Here is a 16,540-nt window from a genome sequence, read left to right as displayed (position 1 = left end):
GTGTGTGCTGAGACGTCTGTTTGCAGATTGCTGCATGGTCACAACTTCTTATATGCATTGAGGTTTGCTCGGGACACTCTAGAAGATTTATCTGCAATTGACTGTGTAAAGCTCATCAAGCCTGCTGTATCTAAGTTCCATTATACCGTGTATAGCGTCCGCATCTTCTATATCGCGTCGACTGCATTACATCCTACTATGATTAACCCAGCACAACGCCAGTCTGAAGCATCAGACTATGAACACCACCCTCTACCAAGTCCAGCGGCGCAACAAGAGCCATCTGACTCCAGCTGAACAGCGTATTGCGCCCTCCGTACACGAAGACCTCAAACCGCCCCGCGAATGTACCATTCACCCAGACGCGACTACCGCTCAATACGTCGGTCTCAATGCGCAGATTTGCGGGCAGTGTAATCGGCGCAGGCTCATGGGAGGATGTCGTCTGGTTGGTCCATATGCGACCCGGATGTCCAGGGTCGTGGCCATCACTAGGAGATACGGAACGTAGAGGATACTCGAAGCCGTCGGATGTGGTGAACGTGGTAGTGCTGCCATTGGAGTTGGTTGGAAGATCAACGAGAGATAGCGAGGTATCAGGGCCGGTCAAGGTGAAGGATGAGGATGCGTTCAGGGTCAGGGTGTAAGGTGGTCCGTACGAGCCCACTCCTAATGTCGCGTTACTGTCAATGGAAGAGTTGCGCGTCCATGATACCAGCGCTGAGCTTGGCGAAGCTACGTTCGTGCTCGCAAAACGTCGATCTAGGTTCTGTCCAGGAGCTTTAGTTGCCTAACAAAATTCTCATTAGCGACCAGGTCAGGTCCCATCAATGCCTCACTTCGCCTGAACATACCAGAAGCGCAATGCTGTCCGCCAACTCGTTCGGGTCGATCTTTGCACCTCGCGCACCAGCCCATGCACGAGCCGCCACGACAGGTATACCCTCTCGCATCGCATAGTAAGCTTCCAACTGCGTAGTCGCATCCGGACCATTGTCGTTCCAAGCTGCAAGAATAGCGCCTTTGTTGCCGCTAGCACCAGGCTCTAACTGATCTGTGGTGTTGACTGGATTGTAGAGAGATGGTTCCCACTGCCATCCTGGAACGTTGGCAAAGTTCATGGTGCGTGTATTGTTGTAGAACTGTGGGTATGGTGCCGGGAGAATGGGCATGTGGTCGTTCTTGAGACTCATGTATGCCCACCAATCCTCCGAGTTGATCATATCGTATTCATCGTTCTGGAGCTCGAGTGGGTCTGATTGACCGTATTGCCAGTGCTGTACTATGATGTCTCTCGAGATGGTGAGGTTCTCGGATGGCTCGTAAGTGCCCCAGATACGTACGCGCTTCCCAGAAGTACTGTTGATGAAGTCGGCCATCTCGTTGACGAAGTTGATGTAGTCGTCCGCGAGCTCGGAATCGTACTCATCAGCGCCGATATGTACCTCCTTCGTTTGAAACCATGGCAGAAACTCGGACCAGATTGCTTTGACTGTCGGGATTGCGTCCGGATGGCTCAGGTTGAGCAGGTCCTTCTTTGCCAGCGCTAACTCAGGCTTCCATTTCGTAATCGCTAGAGCATGGCCTGGGGCTTCGATCTCCGGAATGACGGTGACGGCACGTTGTGCGCAGTGCTGTTGGAAGTCTTCGAAATCGGCGCGTGAAAGTGTCTCGTTTGGACGCTGAATGATAGCCTGCAGCTCTACATTTTCTTCCGGATACAGCGAAAAGTGCGAGAATACGTCTTGCCAGGTCTCATTGCGACCTCGGTTCAAGGGATAGTTGTCGCTAGAGTGATAATGGAACTCTGACATCTTGAAGAAAGAGGCATATGTGCAAAGCTCTTTGAGAAAGTCCTTATCGTACCACTTCCGGCCTGCGTCAAGCATGAACCCTCGTGTGCTGTATGCAGGCGCATCAACTATTCGAACTGCCATAGGAGAGCCATTGTCAATCAAGAGCTTCTGCAGTAGGGTGCGCGTTCCCCAGAACATGCCTCTCGCACCTGCTCCGCCTATGTATACAGTGCCATTGGTAACCTCAAGCTCGTATCCTTCTTCTGTAGGCTGACCATTCTCGTATGTCAATGAGAGATTGCTGTCTCGAATCGGGCCGATGTGGATGCCAGTGAGTGGGAAGTCGTCTACTTGCTCCAGAGTCCAGGAACCACCAAATAATGATGAGATGTCGGTGCGGAATGTTTCAGCGAACTCATACGCGGTTGGCGGTATGAGCGTTAAACCTTCGGAATCTCTCTTTGTGGCGAAACTTCTGTCGATATATATCTTTCTTGCATCTGTGCCGATAGAAAAGCCGAGGTCGTCGCTGTTGCTGTAGCGTGGAGAAACAGGCGGAAGAGGCTGCAGTGCGGTAACGAGGCCGATCAACTGCGACAAAACCAAAATCAACATCGTCGGTATGAGACGATACAAGTGATTGCGCGCTCAGTTCGCTGTCGTGGACATATCACAGCATGAAGATACCATGTCTTGGCCGTTTGTTGCTCGCCCCGCTTCTGCAAGGCCGATGTAACCTCCGCAGGGAGCACAAATGGCGGCAAATGATAAGAAGTGAAAGCCGAAAAGAGGTGTCATCTTGGCAATCAATTGGAACGGCGGTGATGAATACGAAGGGACGCGTTGTCGCAAGATATGACTTGCGGTCAGCTCTAAGGACGTATGCGATAAGTTCGCCTGGGAACGGTCTAACCCAGTTGAGGAAGAATGTGTCCCAAGTCTATGGAACCGCGACGATGCATACAGCGATAGCGGGCTGTACAGTATCGCGGAGAGGACTCCCCCAGTGTCAGCTCAACGCTCGTTCGCTTCCTCCCTTACGTAGGACACTTCTCGCCTTTCTTTTCCAAAAAATCATGAGGTCATAGACCAGCCGTGTGTCGAGGCTCTCTAGGTAATGCCGTGAGTTCAACAGATCGTGATAGCGAGCGACGCCTGAGTACAGCTAGCAGGAGTGCGATGCGCATAGAATTCAAATGACATTTTAGTAATGACAAGGCATGAGCGACAGAAGTGATGTGATCGGGCACCTGGGATGGAAGGTGTTCAGGGAGCGCTAGCCAGATGAGTGAAGTTTAGCGCATCGGAGAAAATCTGCGTCTGTACCGACTTCAACCGGCAGTCGCGCACCCTCAACCACAAATCGAAAGTTCACATTATGTATCAATAGCATTGGCATTTCCAGGCGTTCTCATTCCTTTTTTCTCCCACAAATATGGATCGCCATCAGCGCGTCGTTGCGCAAGTCGCGTCCAAAGTCAAAGACTACTTTACACGCAAAGAACCCTTCCGGATATCTCACGGCTCGACAAACAGCACGCGTCCGAATCTTAAGAAGCATGTCGTAGATATCAGCGCTCTTCGGAATGTCATACGCGTTGATATGGAAAGCAAGACAGCTCTTGTCGAGCCAAACGTACCTATGGATCGGCTTGTAGAGGCTACGCTACCGCATGGCCTTGTGCCACCCGTCGTGATGGAGTTCCCTGGTATTACTGTTGGTGGCGGGTATGCGGGAACAGCTGGCGAGAGTAGTAGCTTTAAGTTTGGGTTCTTCGATCGCACTATCAATGAGGTAGAGATGGTCATGGCCGACGGTGAGGTCGTCAAAGCTAGCGAGAAGAAGAATGAGGACCTGTTCAGAGGGGCTGCTGGCGCTGTCGGTACCTTGGGGGTTACTACGCTTGTCGATTTGAAGCTCATCGAGGCCAAGAAATATGTCAAGACAACATACTATCCTACACGTAGCGTTCCTCAAGCTGTCAAGGAAGTCGAAGACCATACACGAGGTGAAAAAGGCGAGAGGAACGACTATGTTGATGGCGTCTTGTTTAGCAAGGACCACGGTGCGATCGTCACAGGCGAAATGACAGATGATCTGCCATCCAACACCAAGCCGCAGACTTTCAGTAATCCGTGGGATCCGTGGTTCTATCTGCATGTTGAAGCCGCTACACGGAATTCTACCAAGCCAGTGGTGGAGTACATACCCTTAGCTGAGTACATGTTCCGCTACGATCGTGGTGGCTTTTGGGTTGGTCGGTCCGCTTTCAGCTACATGCGCTTTCCCTTCAACAAGTACACTCGCTGGTTCCTGGACGACTTCCTCCATACGCGCATGCTCTACCGAGCTCTTCATGCGTCTGGGATTGCGACACGCTATATCGTCCAAGACATGGCTTTACCCTACCCTAACGCCGAAAAGTTCATCGACTATACCGACAAGGCGTTTGGTATCTGGCCTCTTTGGCTCTGCCCGTTGAAGCAAAGCCCCCAACCGACTATGCACCCTCACACCAAAGGCGCCCTGAAGTCAGATCAAATGCTGAATATTGGTCTTTGGGGGTTTGGTCCTAAAGACCCTGTCACCTACTTGCAGAAGAACCGTGCGCTGGAGAAGACGCTTGGCGAGATGGGCGGTATGAAGTGGCTGTATGCGCAGACCTACTACAGTAAAGATGACTTTTGGGCACAATTCGATCATAAATGGCACCAAGGGTTGAGGAAGAAGTACAACGCGGAGATGCTACCTGAGGTGTATGACAAAGTGCACGTCGATATCGAAAAGTACACGAGTATGGCAAACAAGGATATGGGATTGAGACTGAGAGGCATCTGGCCATTAGGCGGATTTTGGGGCATCTGGAAGGCCATTCAAAGCAAAGATTATATGATCGCGCGTAACTCTACGTGGAGGTCGAGAAGCTGAAGAAAATCTCTTCTGCAAGCAACAAAGTCATGTTCAATCTGCATTAGTCAAAAGACCCTGTCGAGACGATTTGTGCGACCTCGAAGAGTTTCCAGTGCAAAGCTTGCTGCCTGCCTAAAACTTGCTCACACCAACCATTCTACATCCACAACACCACAATACCACACCACCTGCACTCGTCTCAATTCAACATGAACGCCCCGATCATCGCTCCTTCGCTCGTCTTTACCGACATGTTCCGCATGGCGGTCGTCCACCTGATCTTCAACATCTCAGTGAACGTGTTGGACGAGACTGCTGAAGCCGTCATGCGCGAGGTGACCGCCAATATCGACGCGGACCCAGCCAAGCTGAAGTACACGGTTGACATCATTTACGCCAGTGCCATGGAAGACAGGAACTGGGTATTTGTCGCAGTCAAGCTCCTCAATTATCTCTGCCTTCTCATCCCAGCAACACTGGCCGACCCAAACGTCCTCCCCGATGGCAACAACAAGCTACGCTCTGGCCCGCGCCTCGTCCAGCACTACATCTACAACCGCTCGCTGGCCGACTTTCAAGCCGACATGCAGAAAGCCGCATGGTGCCAACCGCGCATGTGGCTCCTCGCTGAACTAGGTAAGTCTTGCCTCTACGAAGTGCATGTAAGACATATAGTGACTTTGTACCTCTACCTCTGAAGCCGACGCAAATTCATCACCTCTTCTCATGTCACATAAGACAAACATCTGGATCCTAGACATGATGGTCAATGCAGAGCATCTGTACAGCAACAACAATGTCGACTTCTTCAGCGAGTACGTGGAGTTCGTTGCGCGTGGACTGGATGAGAATCCGCCTACTGAAGTGGAGCTTACACGGGTGTTGGAGAAGGTGCGGGAGCGCACAGTGATGACGGACCAGGATCTCATGTCCAAGATCAAGGTTACAGGACTCATCGCTCTGAGGGAGAAGGGTTGGGCCATGTGACAGCAACCTTGGAAAGATCTGACGTAACGCAAATTGTGAAAGGCTTGATTATCATGCACGATTGGCGGACAGCTTTGGCTTCTTGTACTATAGGAACACATCGGATAGTTGGCTGCTGCGATTGTTCTCAGCAGCCAATGTACTACTACCATGTGTCACTATCGTAGCCGCACCTTCGCCGCCAGTGTGCCAGACCCTGACCCTGCGCCCAACGCCAAGCCTTCATTCTTTGCTCCTGCCCATTGTGTCGAGTCGCACCACCTCGACGCGTAGAATTACCTCGCACGCATTACTGATCTCACGCATCCAGAACATTACGACAAGATGGCTGCAGCTACGGGGCCACCTATCGACTTGTCCGCGCAGCTTCCAAGCGACGTATACCAAGAGCATTTCGAATTCACTGAGGCTGTCCGCGATATCGTTACCTCCATAGATGGTCAGACCCCGGAAAGCACAATACGCTATCAAGTTGAGCTGCTCCTCGCACTTGTCGGCAGAGACCTATCGAAACTTCACCGCTTCGTTGAAGTCGTCAACGCCAGGATTGTGAGTCGATCGAGCTGGGCCATAGCAATAGGCGTAAAGTTCTACAGGTAAGATATTAGTCGGGGTGTAATAGTCCACGGCTAACTTGACGGCACTAGGGCACTGTTCACCGCAATCGATCCGGATCTGGAGCTCGAAGTCTTCGTCAAAAGGCTCATGGGCGCCGACATCGCCGGCCTGTACATTCTCGAAGTTGCTGGACAGTTCATTGCCAAGTCGGAATGGGCACCTGAATCAATCAACGTCCTGGAGTTCTCACTGTGCTTTTTCAGAGCCTTTCCGGTTGAACATCGCGGATTGGCGATAGCGAGGCATCTGGGGTGCGGTTTATTGGAGAAGATGGCTACGTCACCCTACCTGCCGTTCCACAATAACTTCGATACATTCGCTACCTTCGCATACAAAGTCATCCCTCTGCTTGATACCGCAGACGAGAGCTCACAATCTAGCCGCGTCACCGACATCCTACAGGCTTTGAAAGCGGCGGACTATGAAAAGACGGATGAGGAGAAGGCCGAACTAGAGCTCATGTGCAACGAACTGGGGCGGTCCAACCTCTACCAGAAATATACAGAGGATACTGTGGGCGAGCATATAGACTCTCCTGAGTTCGATTACGTATACAGCGAGGGTCGATTCAGCCTTCTTCCACTTCAGAAGCTCGACCAGGAGATCAAAACCAGCTGGAAGCTCTTCACCACAACACCGAATTGGGAATTGCCAGCTATCGAACGTTTGCTCAAGAGCATCTCTGAAGCCATGAAGATTGACGCTCCAACCTGGGTACAGACCGTTACGCTCGACATGATAGAGGTCATAATGCAGTCAGAGCATCTTTTCTTGCACAAGAACTTGGAGATACTGGTCGGCTTTATCCGTCCTGTTGCACCGGCGCTTGACGCTATGGCTGATACTCATCAATGTGGTCGATTGACGGCTCTGCTACATGATCTCAGTATCCAGAGCTGTATGCAGTCAGTACAGGATCGCGATGCCATCGAGGTTCTCCGCCGAGACCTGGGTAGAATCGTGCGACGTCCTACAACACAACCTGCGGGCGATGGGCCTCAGGAAGATGAGCTTTCGGCAGCTGTCTCCAAGCTTGGTATTGACTGATATCTTCGAACGGTAAAGTGGGTTCGGATCGTGCGGGCCGATTGTTTCGACGTACAGAGGATAGGCAAGAAAAGGTGAAAGGTTTGGCTGGGAATGATTATCGTGGTGGTTAAGAGCGGGTATGTCTGGAGCGACAGTCCTTTCGCGCTCCTGATCGGGTCTTTGCGATGCTCAATTGCCGAGTGCAATGCTGTACATGCTCATCTGCTTTGAACGTCTAAAATCCGCCAATTCGAACAAAAGCTCTGATCAACTGGTTGTCCATGTGCGTCGCTTTCGAACGTGCTCGAGTGATCCAAATTGCCATTTGCTCTCAATAAGAAGCGGGGAGCTACTGCCCGTAAGGCGCCAAACAAGACCGGACTGTAGTCGGGTCAAAGGCGCATGCTGTTCTTCGTTGACGAGGAGGTTGGGTCTGGTGGAGACTAAAGGGGATCGGCAAACCTCTAGCGGATTACGTCAGATGGTCAATGCATGTCGCGCACCTTACGCGTGCCCACAATCCCATCGCGCATTGCCAGCTCCAACATCGTGATCTTTAAGCGGTCTGGACTGCACCTCATCGCATGCACACTTCACCCATGACGACATGCGTACCCACAGACTGAGCTCACTAGTGGACGAATTGAGCGGATGAGTACGGATCCTCTGCCGAAACGAGCCGCCACGCTATGACGATGATCATCCACCCTGCTGCAATTTCGATAAACATCTTTTGACAACCGATTTCTCTGGGGAACCGTATCAGTACCACCTGCGCATACCATACTGTCCATCATCTGTATCGACCGAGCCTCATCCTCCGTCTTGAGTTCAGCGACATCCCCTAATCACCTGCACGACTAGCTGCAGCTCTCTCCACTATGGCGGAACAGGAAACCAAGAAAAGCGGCTTGCGCGCCATTTTTGGCATGCGATCAGGGAAACAACCAAAAGAGCCGGCTACGCGGAAGAAACTTTCCAAGAAGGGATCACGAAGCGATATGCTCGGAAAGCTTGACTCGACCACCAACGTGGCGAATCCCAACCGCCAAGATTCTGGCAGCTTCACGAACGAGAGAACCGATCTTTCAGACAAAAGTTTTGGCTTACCTACCAATGAAGACATCACTGGCCTTGCGCCGCATGCGTTGCGTGATCATCCATATGCTGCTGTTAATGCTCTCATGGACACCAGCAACGCCTACCTACAACCTGGGCAACAAGCAGCCGATTACCGCCGCAACTCAGAAGGACAACCACAATATGCCGCACCTTTATATCAATCACACAGCTCGAGGTCTGCATCAATACCACAGTCGGGCAATGAGCAGACTTTACCATACGCGCCATCGAGATCGCAGCCTTCAAAGCTGACCAAGTCTCATCTAGCGCCTTCAAAGGCTGTCAGAGCCGACGACGTCCTTGACAAAGATACGGGAGAAAGAAAAGACCTGACAGACATGATGCATGCTTTCACATACATTGATGGTGTTGATACGATTGAGGAAGAACGGGATGATGTATCTTTACTCTATGATCCTACGAAGCCCGACGGAACAGCATTACTCGGTAGCGCATCACCTGAAGTGTGGCTTCATGTTGCAGACTTCCTATCACCACTCGAAGTTGCGAACCTATCTTCTACATGCCGGACTATGTACGCTCGACTAGGCAGGCACCCATACAAATTGCTCATGGATCCGCTCCACCGGCCGCAACGGCTCGACTTTCTACTTTCCATGGACCACAAGATGCCACGCCATCTTTTCTGTTTCCCATGCGCACAGTGGCATTTGCGCATTCAGCCTGGTATGGAGACAATGAAACCTCCGAATGTTCTCAACCCACTCTTTGAGTGCCCCAATCGAACCAACGTTCACATTCCTCCACCAAGGCTCCGTATCAGCGATGGTCGCACGTTACCGTTCGCATTCGCTCAATTAGCCCGACGCCATTGGGCTTACGGCGCAGATTACGGCGTTCCTCACCAGTCGCTAGGCCGCCGTTGGAAAGACACCTACTCGACCTGGAGGCATGATTCTACCTATCACATGACAGACAAAGGTCACCTATTGATGCGAATCCGATCACAACAGTACGTGGAAGGGGGGATGACAGATGCAGCAAAGCGTATGCTTTTGTTCAGCCGTGGAGACTTCACCCCCTACTTCAGCGTTTGCGCACATTGGAAGCACGGGCTGCTAACATCGATACCTAAATGTGCACTGTCACATATTCTCCATACACACGAATCCGAAACGACCGCTCTCGACAAGTTCCGCGAACGCAGCCTAGGAAAAAAGGCTGTTGGCATGGTGAACCTCTGTTCTATATGCCGACCGATGCGCCGCTGTCCCAGATGTCCGACAGAATACCTATTCGAACTCAAACTTGTTGAAGACAAGAGCGTGCGCGGCAACGGCCCTGAGCGCTTCAAGCAAGCTCTCATCGTAACGCGATGGAGTGATCTAGGTCCTGCGCGCAGCCCCGAGGACCCTGAATGGAGTGCTATCACTGGTGATAACCAGGAATACGACAGTTTCAAGGAGATTGGACGAAGAGCTGTTAGTGGTGTGTTTGAGAGTGCGTTCACGGACACGATACCCGGGCAGCGGATTATGAGTATGAATCCTATGGACGTGAAGGCAAACGAAGAGAGCGGAGACTGGTATTAGTCGACATTCATGTAATGATTAATGTACGCGATAGCATGGGGATGTCCGGACGACCCGTATAGCGTCTTAGCAAGCTCAGGATAAGGCATTCGTCATGATCGCGCTCCTCTACAGCCCGAATCTTTTACAAGGGTATCACATTGCGCCTTCAACACACCCTATACTCTAGCTCCTACTCCACGACAAGCCCTCAACTCCTCGTCATGCATCGCTCTCACACTGTTACATGCTAAACTCCGTGCTTTGATCAGCTTCAACGCCACACCGCGCACATGCGCAACACCACCTTAATGCACGCGCTCAACTACTACACTCCGAAAATCTTGACCAAACTTTTACGGTGCCCGTACCACCTTCCTACCCGTAACCTCATAACGCTGCAACTCCTGAAGAATCTTCGGTGAGTCGGCAAAGTCGTAAACTTCAACCTTTGGTGTGATCTTGCCCTCCAAAGCCATCTGTAGCAGTTCATCCATTTGCTTGGCGCTACCGGTTGAGGATCCTCTGATGACAAGTCCTGGTTATGTCAGCACGAGTCCTGTTGCAACCGAAATCGGTGCAAGAACATACCTCTATTCGCGATGTGGATCGGGCTCATAGGAAACATGAACGTATCCGGCGGAAGCCCCACGCAAACAAACACGCCACTGTTCCTTGCCAAAGCAGGAGCTTGAAGATACGCTCTTTCGCTACCTGCAACACAGATGACACCATGCGCGCCTTCTCCATCCGTCAGATCTCGCACGGCTTGCAACACGTCTTGCTTGGCGTAGTCCACAAACGCTACCGCGCCCATCTCTTTCGTGAGCTTCTCTTTCTCGGCACCGCTGTCAATCGCAATGACTTTGTATCCCTTGATGGTAGCAATCTGCACACCGATATGTCCAAGACCTCCTCCAGCACCAATTATAGCGACGAAGTCACCGGGGTTGACCTCTGGTGTCAGCTTGGACACAGCGCCCGCGAGACTGAGACCTGCGCAAAGGAGTGGCGCTGCGATCTCGCTCTTAACTCCTTCCGGGATCATAGTGACAAATTCCGCATCCGCGACCACGTACTGCTGTAGAGTACCCCAGACGCTTCTTCCAGTATTCTTCTGCTTGGCGCAATGGTTCTCTTTGCCTTGTTTACAGCTACTGCACTCTTTACACGCATTCCACAGCCACTTTATGCCCACCCTCTTTCCCAGCAGGTCCTCTGACACCCCCTGACCCAGCGATACGACAGTGCCCACGCCTTCATGCCCAGGCACCTCAGTGTATTTCCCAGGCGAAACGAGGTTGTGGCAGTCGCTGTGGCATATGCCGCTGTATTCGAGCTTTACGAGGAGTTCGCCGGCCGAAGGGGTTTGCACTTGGACGTCATTTCGAATTTGGAGGACGCAATCTGGACCGGGGTCTTGGATCCAGCCTGCTGTTTGCGTTTTGGGGATTGACTCGGTCATTTCGTCGCGTTCAGGGGGAGGTGGGGTTTTTGGTGGGGTGATGATATGCGATCGGCGCTGTTTTTTCGGGGAAAGGAGATGGCTGTAGCAAATAGGCAATGAGGGTAGCGTTCGTAACTCAAGCAGCAGAATGCGCGCACAACAAGGAGACAGAATTGAAAGCGAAAGAAATGCCGATAAGCAATAGGCCGGACGGCAATGGTATCCCAAGTGGTGACGATACCCCGCGGCAGCCCCACCATCGGCCTTCTCCGACACTACCAATCGGAGCGCGTCGACCTCCGCAATTTGGACGCGGCTGCCTCATCCGGCTAAACATCACTCGTGCCACTTCTATAGCTTTACCGATTCACTTGAGGACAGATAGTTATCACATCTGGAAAGTTTTGTGGTGTTACGTGAGGGGCCGCTGAAGGAGGAGGGCACGGAGAAGTCGACGGAGAAGTCGGCGGAGAGGTTCGAGAGGGCGCGCTACGGTCCTTGAATAGCATCTGATATTGATCAGATGACTATAGGATTGGTGTCATTGCTTCGATTGCTATCTGAAGTTGACACTTTCTCACTCATCATTGCACCTGCATCATATCGCTGCTGTGCGATGTCGTTCCTATCATCCGATCATACACAGATCAGTCCGCAGCAAGAGTTCTCAAATCTCCTCTTCCTCGGGCGCCACTTCTTTGCCATCTCCTTCGAGCCTCATCTTAGCAAGTAGCTCATTGACGCTCTGTTTTTCGCCCTCTCCTGTCATGCCCTCGTAATCGTCCCTTCTCTCAATCTTTGGTTCGCCCTTGCTGCTCATAGCTTCTTTGTCTTTCTTCATCTGGACAACAGCCCACGAGTAAGACATGCTCTTCATCCAATTGACGGAGCCTCGCTGTCTTGGTACATAGTTGCCGTATTTGTCCTTCGTCTTCCACTTGTCCCACAACATGTGAAGCAGCCCTTGGGAACCAGGCTTGAGGATTTGTAAGTGTTCTATCTCATACCATCCGATGAACTTGAATGATCGGCTAGGACGTCCGACAGACTGGGAGAAGACGGCGATTGGAGAGTAGTCGATGACAACTCTCTCGTTCTGGCGATTCGATAGCGGCTCAGTGCTGGCAGGCTCCGGTGTTCCACCCCATGAACTCTCCTCGTAATCCTCGTCTGCGACTTCGCTGCTCGTTGGTAGCATAACACCTCCGTCCTCACCCGGTTCGTCTAATCGTTGTGTAGGTACTGCGACGGCGATTACTGTTTTAGGCTCGGAAGGAGGTGTGGCTACCGTGAGAAGGTTCAGGTTGCTCTTGACGAATATAACTCCGTCCTCGTCCCACTTCGGGTTCGCGCCGTTGAACAACAGCACCCACGATAGACCGTTCGGGTTTGTCGCGGAGGAATGGAGGGTAGCGTTATGTGCATCTTCGGTGACGGCGCCCTCTCCCCAGAAGTAGTTGTGGATTTCCTGGACGGTGTACAAGTCGTCATCGGACCGTTCTTCGGACTTCCAGCTGAGCACCGCTGATGGTATTGCGACGGGTGTCGTTGGCGCTTCTGACACCGCTGTGGGTTCTACTTTCTTCCGAAGGTGTGGCGGTATGTAGAAACTCTCCATCTTGTCGTTGCTGTTCGCGGTTGGGAGGGGTGTCGAAAGGCTGTGCGACGAATGGATTGCTACGCGTCATATCATGGCCCCACTTCACCACGTGGGCACGCGCCTCCTCCTCACTTCTCCTCTTCAACAAAAGGACAGATTCGATTGCAGACTACATGAGGTCAATTGAAAGCGGAAGTCCTACCGATATGGGTGTCTGGTAGCTTCACGGCCCTTTGCTGTGAACGGCAGCAAGGTGCTGGTGACCTGAATATCGCCACGCTATTTGGTCATCACTGAGATATACCTGAGGAAAGACGATGTAGTTGCCTAGATACGGCCACCACCAAGCCCAAGACCATGACCGCACAAGACGAGAAGGCGGCTAAGAAGGAGGCTACCCTTTCTCAATTGAAGCGGTGAATGCGAGTTCGATGTGAAAGTGACTGAGGATATCATCATCTGGTAGATAGTAATCTTCGAGCGCTTCTGAACCCAGAATCCCAATCTCTCACACAACCGCAATACCAGAACCTCTTTTCGACTGAATAGCATTCCTCTTTACGTTAATAACCATCAACAGTAGTATACAATGTCCCCACCGCAAGCGCAAACGGGCGAGCCAACCAATCTTGCTCACCAGATCTTCACCAAGACCGTCTGCTCACTACACCTAGACCGCCTCGCCCCACCTCGATTCCCTCTCCCCCACTCGATCGCCATAACAATCACACCACCTACACCAACCCCCTCTCCCACACCCTCCCTCTCCAACATGTCCTGGACCACCATCGAGCTCTCCAATTACCCACCAAAGCTCACCCACCGCGACGTCATCTTACTCTTCCAAGACTTCACGATTTCGCCCGACTTCGCGCTCCCCAACTTCAAAAACCTCGCTTATCCGCTACGCACACTCATCAAGATCACAGGAGAGGGAGAGGCAGAGCGCGCGGTACAAGAGCTGTGTTGGAGCAAGGTGGGCGGCCGCCAGATCAACGTGAGGATGGTTGAGAAGACGGGTCACGAGGAGAAGGAGGTCGCTGTTGCGGATGTGGCTGATGAAATGAAGATTGGTATCCTCAGTACGTTGTTACATTGTCACTTCACTGATACGAAACTAACATGACCAGATACTGCGCGCGTCTATAACCCGCATCTCGCCCTCAAGGTCCTCGAGATCCGCGAATGCATGCAGGGTACATCCAACTTCGCCTTTCTGCAAGCTCGCGATGTGGTCACGGTGTATAGCGAGCCTGGTGCGCATGTGCAGCCGGTTGACAACAAGGCGAAGTGGGAGCTCGTCATGTCTGGCCGCTCGGAGGGCTGGAACTGGAAGATGAAGGATGGGAGTGGAAGGCTTGCTGCGCTGAAGGATCTGCAGGACACGATGGAGAGGCAGGGTGTTATGCGGAAGTTGTGGGGTCAGTGGGAGGGCAGCAGCATATTGGATGTTCAACGCTAGATCGGAGGCTGATTTTGGGTAATTAAACATACTTGTGTCTGTCCAGCCAAGGTCAGTCATGGAATACGATACATTCTCTGGCTGTAAGATTACATGTCATGCTCGGCTTTTTGTACGTCGTAGGGACCGTCTTCATCTCGCCAGATACCTATTTGTGCTTTTTTGCACATTGTCCCAAGCATCTGAGTCTCAGCTCTGCTATCACGATGTCCGCGCCAAATGCGGGGAAGCTGTGGACAAGGTGACCGATCTGCATAGCCATGTCGTTCATCTTGCAATGTCGAAACATGTAGTTGACAATGCGGCCGCCCATGTCAGAACCGACAAGTGCGCAAGCACCGTAATGCACACCGACCACTTGATTTAGCCCATCCGTGTCGATCTTGAAACAACAGTCGCTGTGCTCCCAGGAATCGGGACAACCAAAGGCATTGGCCGCAGCAATACACAAGCCATCAATCTCGTACTTGTCTGCTAGGAGATGCACTCCAACAGGGTGGATGAAGTTCTCGACCAGCTGTGGTGCGTCCATTTCCTCGACTGAGAGTTCATATTCGTTCGTGTAGAGAAATTTCAGCATGATCTCGAAATGGTCGGGGTCGTCGTCCTTCATTTCGATGACGCTCTCAGAAGCTTCCTGAACCTTCATGTTAGCACATGACCAGTATGATCACGGATTAGACCCGTACCTTGAAGCGACCGGTCAGCGCCCGCATGAACCACTTTGAGTGACAACAAAGCACCGCCTTGTGTCCGAAGTACTCTTTAACACGATCGCCGCAGATCTGCCGGATCTTGATATCGGAGAAGGTGGGGTTGTTGAAGAGGCTGTAATAAACTTCCAGTCAGCAAGACCAATATACCGGTCGGTGGTGATCACTTACGTTGCATACGCCAGCGGTGATGATGTCGCCATCTTGTCGAGATTGCTGCTTGGGTTTCAGAGAAGTCGTTGACTGTATTGGCGAGAGTAAATGTGGAAGATGCCTTGAAAGCAGACGTTACGCGATAAGACGCTTTGACCCGCTCGCTAAAAAAAAACAGTCATGGATGGTGAAGTGAGAGAGGACAGAGGTGAAAAGCACTAGTTGATGAACAATACATTGCAAGCCAGAATCAAGACGATTGGAAACAGATGGCTACGTCTTGTTGAAGCAAAAGGAAGGCCGAGGATTACACTGCAGCACACGATCTAATAATTCGACATTCAAATTGTCTCTTACTCCGTACCTCTCAGATCAAAGATATCTTTCCGACAAAGCGGACAGTCATGAGCCCTCGCATATGGCCCGTTGATCTGCTTCGACAAACAATCTTCACAGAACATGTGGTTGCAGGCGATAAGTCGACGCATGCTCCGCTGTGGTTCGAAGCAAGTGCAACATTCCGTATCCACCACAGCCGAAAAGATGTCCAAATTGTGATGAGTTGCCAGGGGTGGTGTAGCTACTGCTGTTGCTGGGTGGTCTCGTAGCACTGAGACTACACCCGCGAGATGTGGCGTGGAGAGGAGAGTCTGCGAGATCATCGGAGGGCTAATCGCCACGTTCGCAACTGGCTCAGCATCATGTAGTACTTGATTGTCTGGCATGTGATCGATGCAATAGTACCGGTCAAGCACATTGCTTTCGTAGAGAGCCCCAATACGCATACATCGATGTGAATTCCCGATAGATTGACCTTGTGGTCTCCCAACGATGGCTTCGCAACGAACTGCATGTGAGTCGCAAAACCATTGCTGACTGTCGGTGTCAACGCAACTGCCACGTCTCCAGCCATCTTTCGCACACAAAGGGAGTTCCATTCGCGTGTCCCCAATGCAGTAGCTGCACAGCCAAATATCCGAGAAGGCGTAGTGTATGAGAGCCGGGTTCGGGCAGCCGCGAAACCATTCGCAGACGTCGGGTCGGGTACGCATATTGTAGGTGATGGTTTTGAAGTATCCAAGCCCACCAAGGTAGATTAGGATGTCGCGGCGTATGTTGAGTGTAAGTATTCTGAAGTGATGACTGACTGACAAACAAAGGGGTTTCGCA

General features: G+C 51.8%; 9 protein-coding genes across 9 annotated transcripts; 5 read left to right on the top strand and 4 right to left on the bottom strand.

Annotated features, from left to right (window-relative positions):
• Positions 1-202: 202 nt before the first annotated feature.
• J4E90_005233 (uncharacterized protein) lies at positions 203-2,411 on the bottom strand (the record flags this gene model as incomplete). The annotated part of the gene is made up of 2 exons (XM_051434789.1): positions 203-790; positions 855-2,411. 2 exons carry the CDS (start codon positions 2,409-2,411, stop codon positions 203-205), a joined length of 2,145 nt encoding a protein of 714 aa, XP_051290813.1.
• Positions 2,412-3,231: 820 nt separating this feature from the next.
• On the top strand, positions 3,232-4,725 carry J4E90_005232 (uncharacterized protein; the record flags this gene model as incomplete). The annotated part of the gene is made up of 1 exon (XM_051434788.1): positions 3,232-4,725. One exon carries the CDS (start codon positions 3,232-3,234, stop codon positions 4,723-4,725), a length of 1,494 nt encoding a protein of 497 aa, XP_051290812.1.
• Positions 4,726-4,916: 191 nt separating this feature from the next.
• J4E90_005231 (uncharacterized protein) lies at positions 4,917-5,694 on the top strand (the record flags this gene model as incomplete). The annotated part of the gene is made up of 2 exons (XM_051434787.1): positions 4,917-5,343; positions 5,408-5,694. 2 exons carry the CDS (start codon positions 4,917-4,919, stop codon positions 5,692-5,694), a joined length of 714 nt encoding a protein of 237 aa, XP_051290811.1.
• A 324-nt stretch (positions 5,695-6,018) lies between these two features.
• J4E90_005230 (uncharacterized protein) lies at positions 6,019-7,359 on the top strand (the record flags this gene model as incomplete). Its single annotated transcript, XM_051434786.1, has 2 exons — positions 6,019-6,290; positions 6,342-7,359. 2 exons carry the CDS (start codon positions 6,019-6,021, stop codon positions 7,357-7,359), a joined length of 1,290 nt encoding a protein of 429 aa, XP_051290810.1.
• Positions 7,360-8,222: 863 nt separating this feature from the next.
• J4E90_005229 (uncharacterized protein) lies at positions 8,223-10,016 on the top strand (the record flags this gene model as incomplete). Its single annotated transcript, XM_051434785.1, has 1 exon — positions 8,223-10,016. The coding sequence occupies one exon, from the start codon at positions 8,223-8,225 to the stop codon at positions 10,014-10,016; it is 1,794 nt and encodes a 597-aa protein (XP_051290809.1).
• Positions 10,017-10,351: 335 nt separating this feature from the next.
• J4E90_005228 (uncharacterized protein) lies at positions 10,352-11,460 on the bottom strand (the record flags this gene model as incomplete). The annotated part of the gene is made up of 2 exons (XM_051434784.1): positions 10,352-10,533; positions 10,587-11,460. The coding sequence occupies 2 exons, from the start codon at positions 11,458-11,460 to the stop codon at positions 10,352-10,354; spliced, it is 1,056 nt and encodes a 351-aa protein (XP_051290808.1).
• Positions 11,461-12,109: 649 nt separating this feature from the next.
• On the bottom strand, positions 12,110-13,060 carry J4E90_005227 (uncharacterized protein; the record flags this gene model as incomplete). Its single annotated transcript, XM_051434783.1, has 1 exon — positions 12,110-13,060. The coding sequence occupies one exon, from the start codon at positions 13,058-13,060 to the stop codon at positions 12,110-12,112; it is 951 nt and encodes a 316-aa protein (XP_051290807.1).
• Positions 13,061-13,814: 754 nt separating this feature from the next.
• J4E90_005226 (uncharacterized protein) lies at positions 13,815-14,504 on the top strand (the record flags this gene model as incomplete). Its single annotated transcript, XM_051434782.1, has 2 exons — positions 13,815-14,124; positions 14,173-14,504. The coding sequence occupies 2 exons, from the start codon at positions 13,815-13,817 to the stop codon at positions 14,502-14,504; spliced, it is 642 nt and encodes a 213-aa protein (XP_051290806.1).
• An 89-nt stretch (positions 14,505-14,593) lies between these two features.
• On the bottom strand, positions 14,594-15,153 carry J4E90_005225 (uncharacterized protein; the record flags this gene model as incomplete). Its single annotated transcript, XM_051434781.1, has 2 exons — positions 14,594-14,652; positions 14,751-15,153. 2 exons carry the CDS (start codon positions 15,151-15,153, stop codon positions 14,594-14,596), a joined length of 462 nt encoding a protein of 153 aa, XP_051290805.1.
• Positions 15,154-16,540: the final 1,387 nt, after the last annotated feature.

Source organism: Alternaria incomplexa (genome assembly GCF_024043165.1).
Source record: "Alternaria incomplexa strain BMP 0042 chromosome Unknown scaffold_7, whole genome shotgun sequence".
In the NCBI taxonomy this organism is placed as follows: Eukaryota; Fungi; Ascomycota; class Dothideomycetes; order Pleosporales; family Pleosporaceae; genus Alternaria; species Alternaria incomplexa.
Note: the sequence above shows the minus strand (reverse complement) of the source record. Positions and strands in the feature narration are given on the sequence as shown.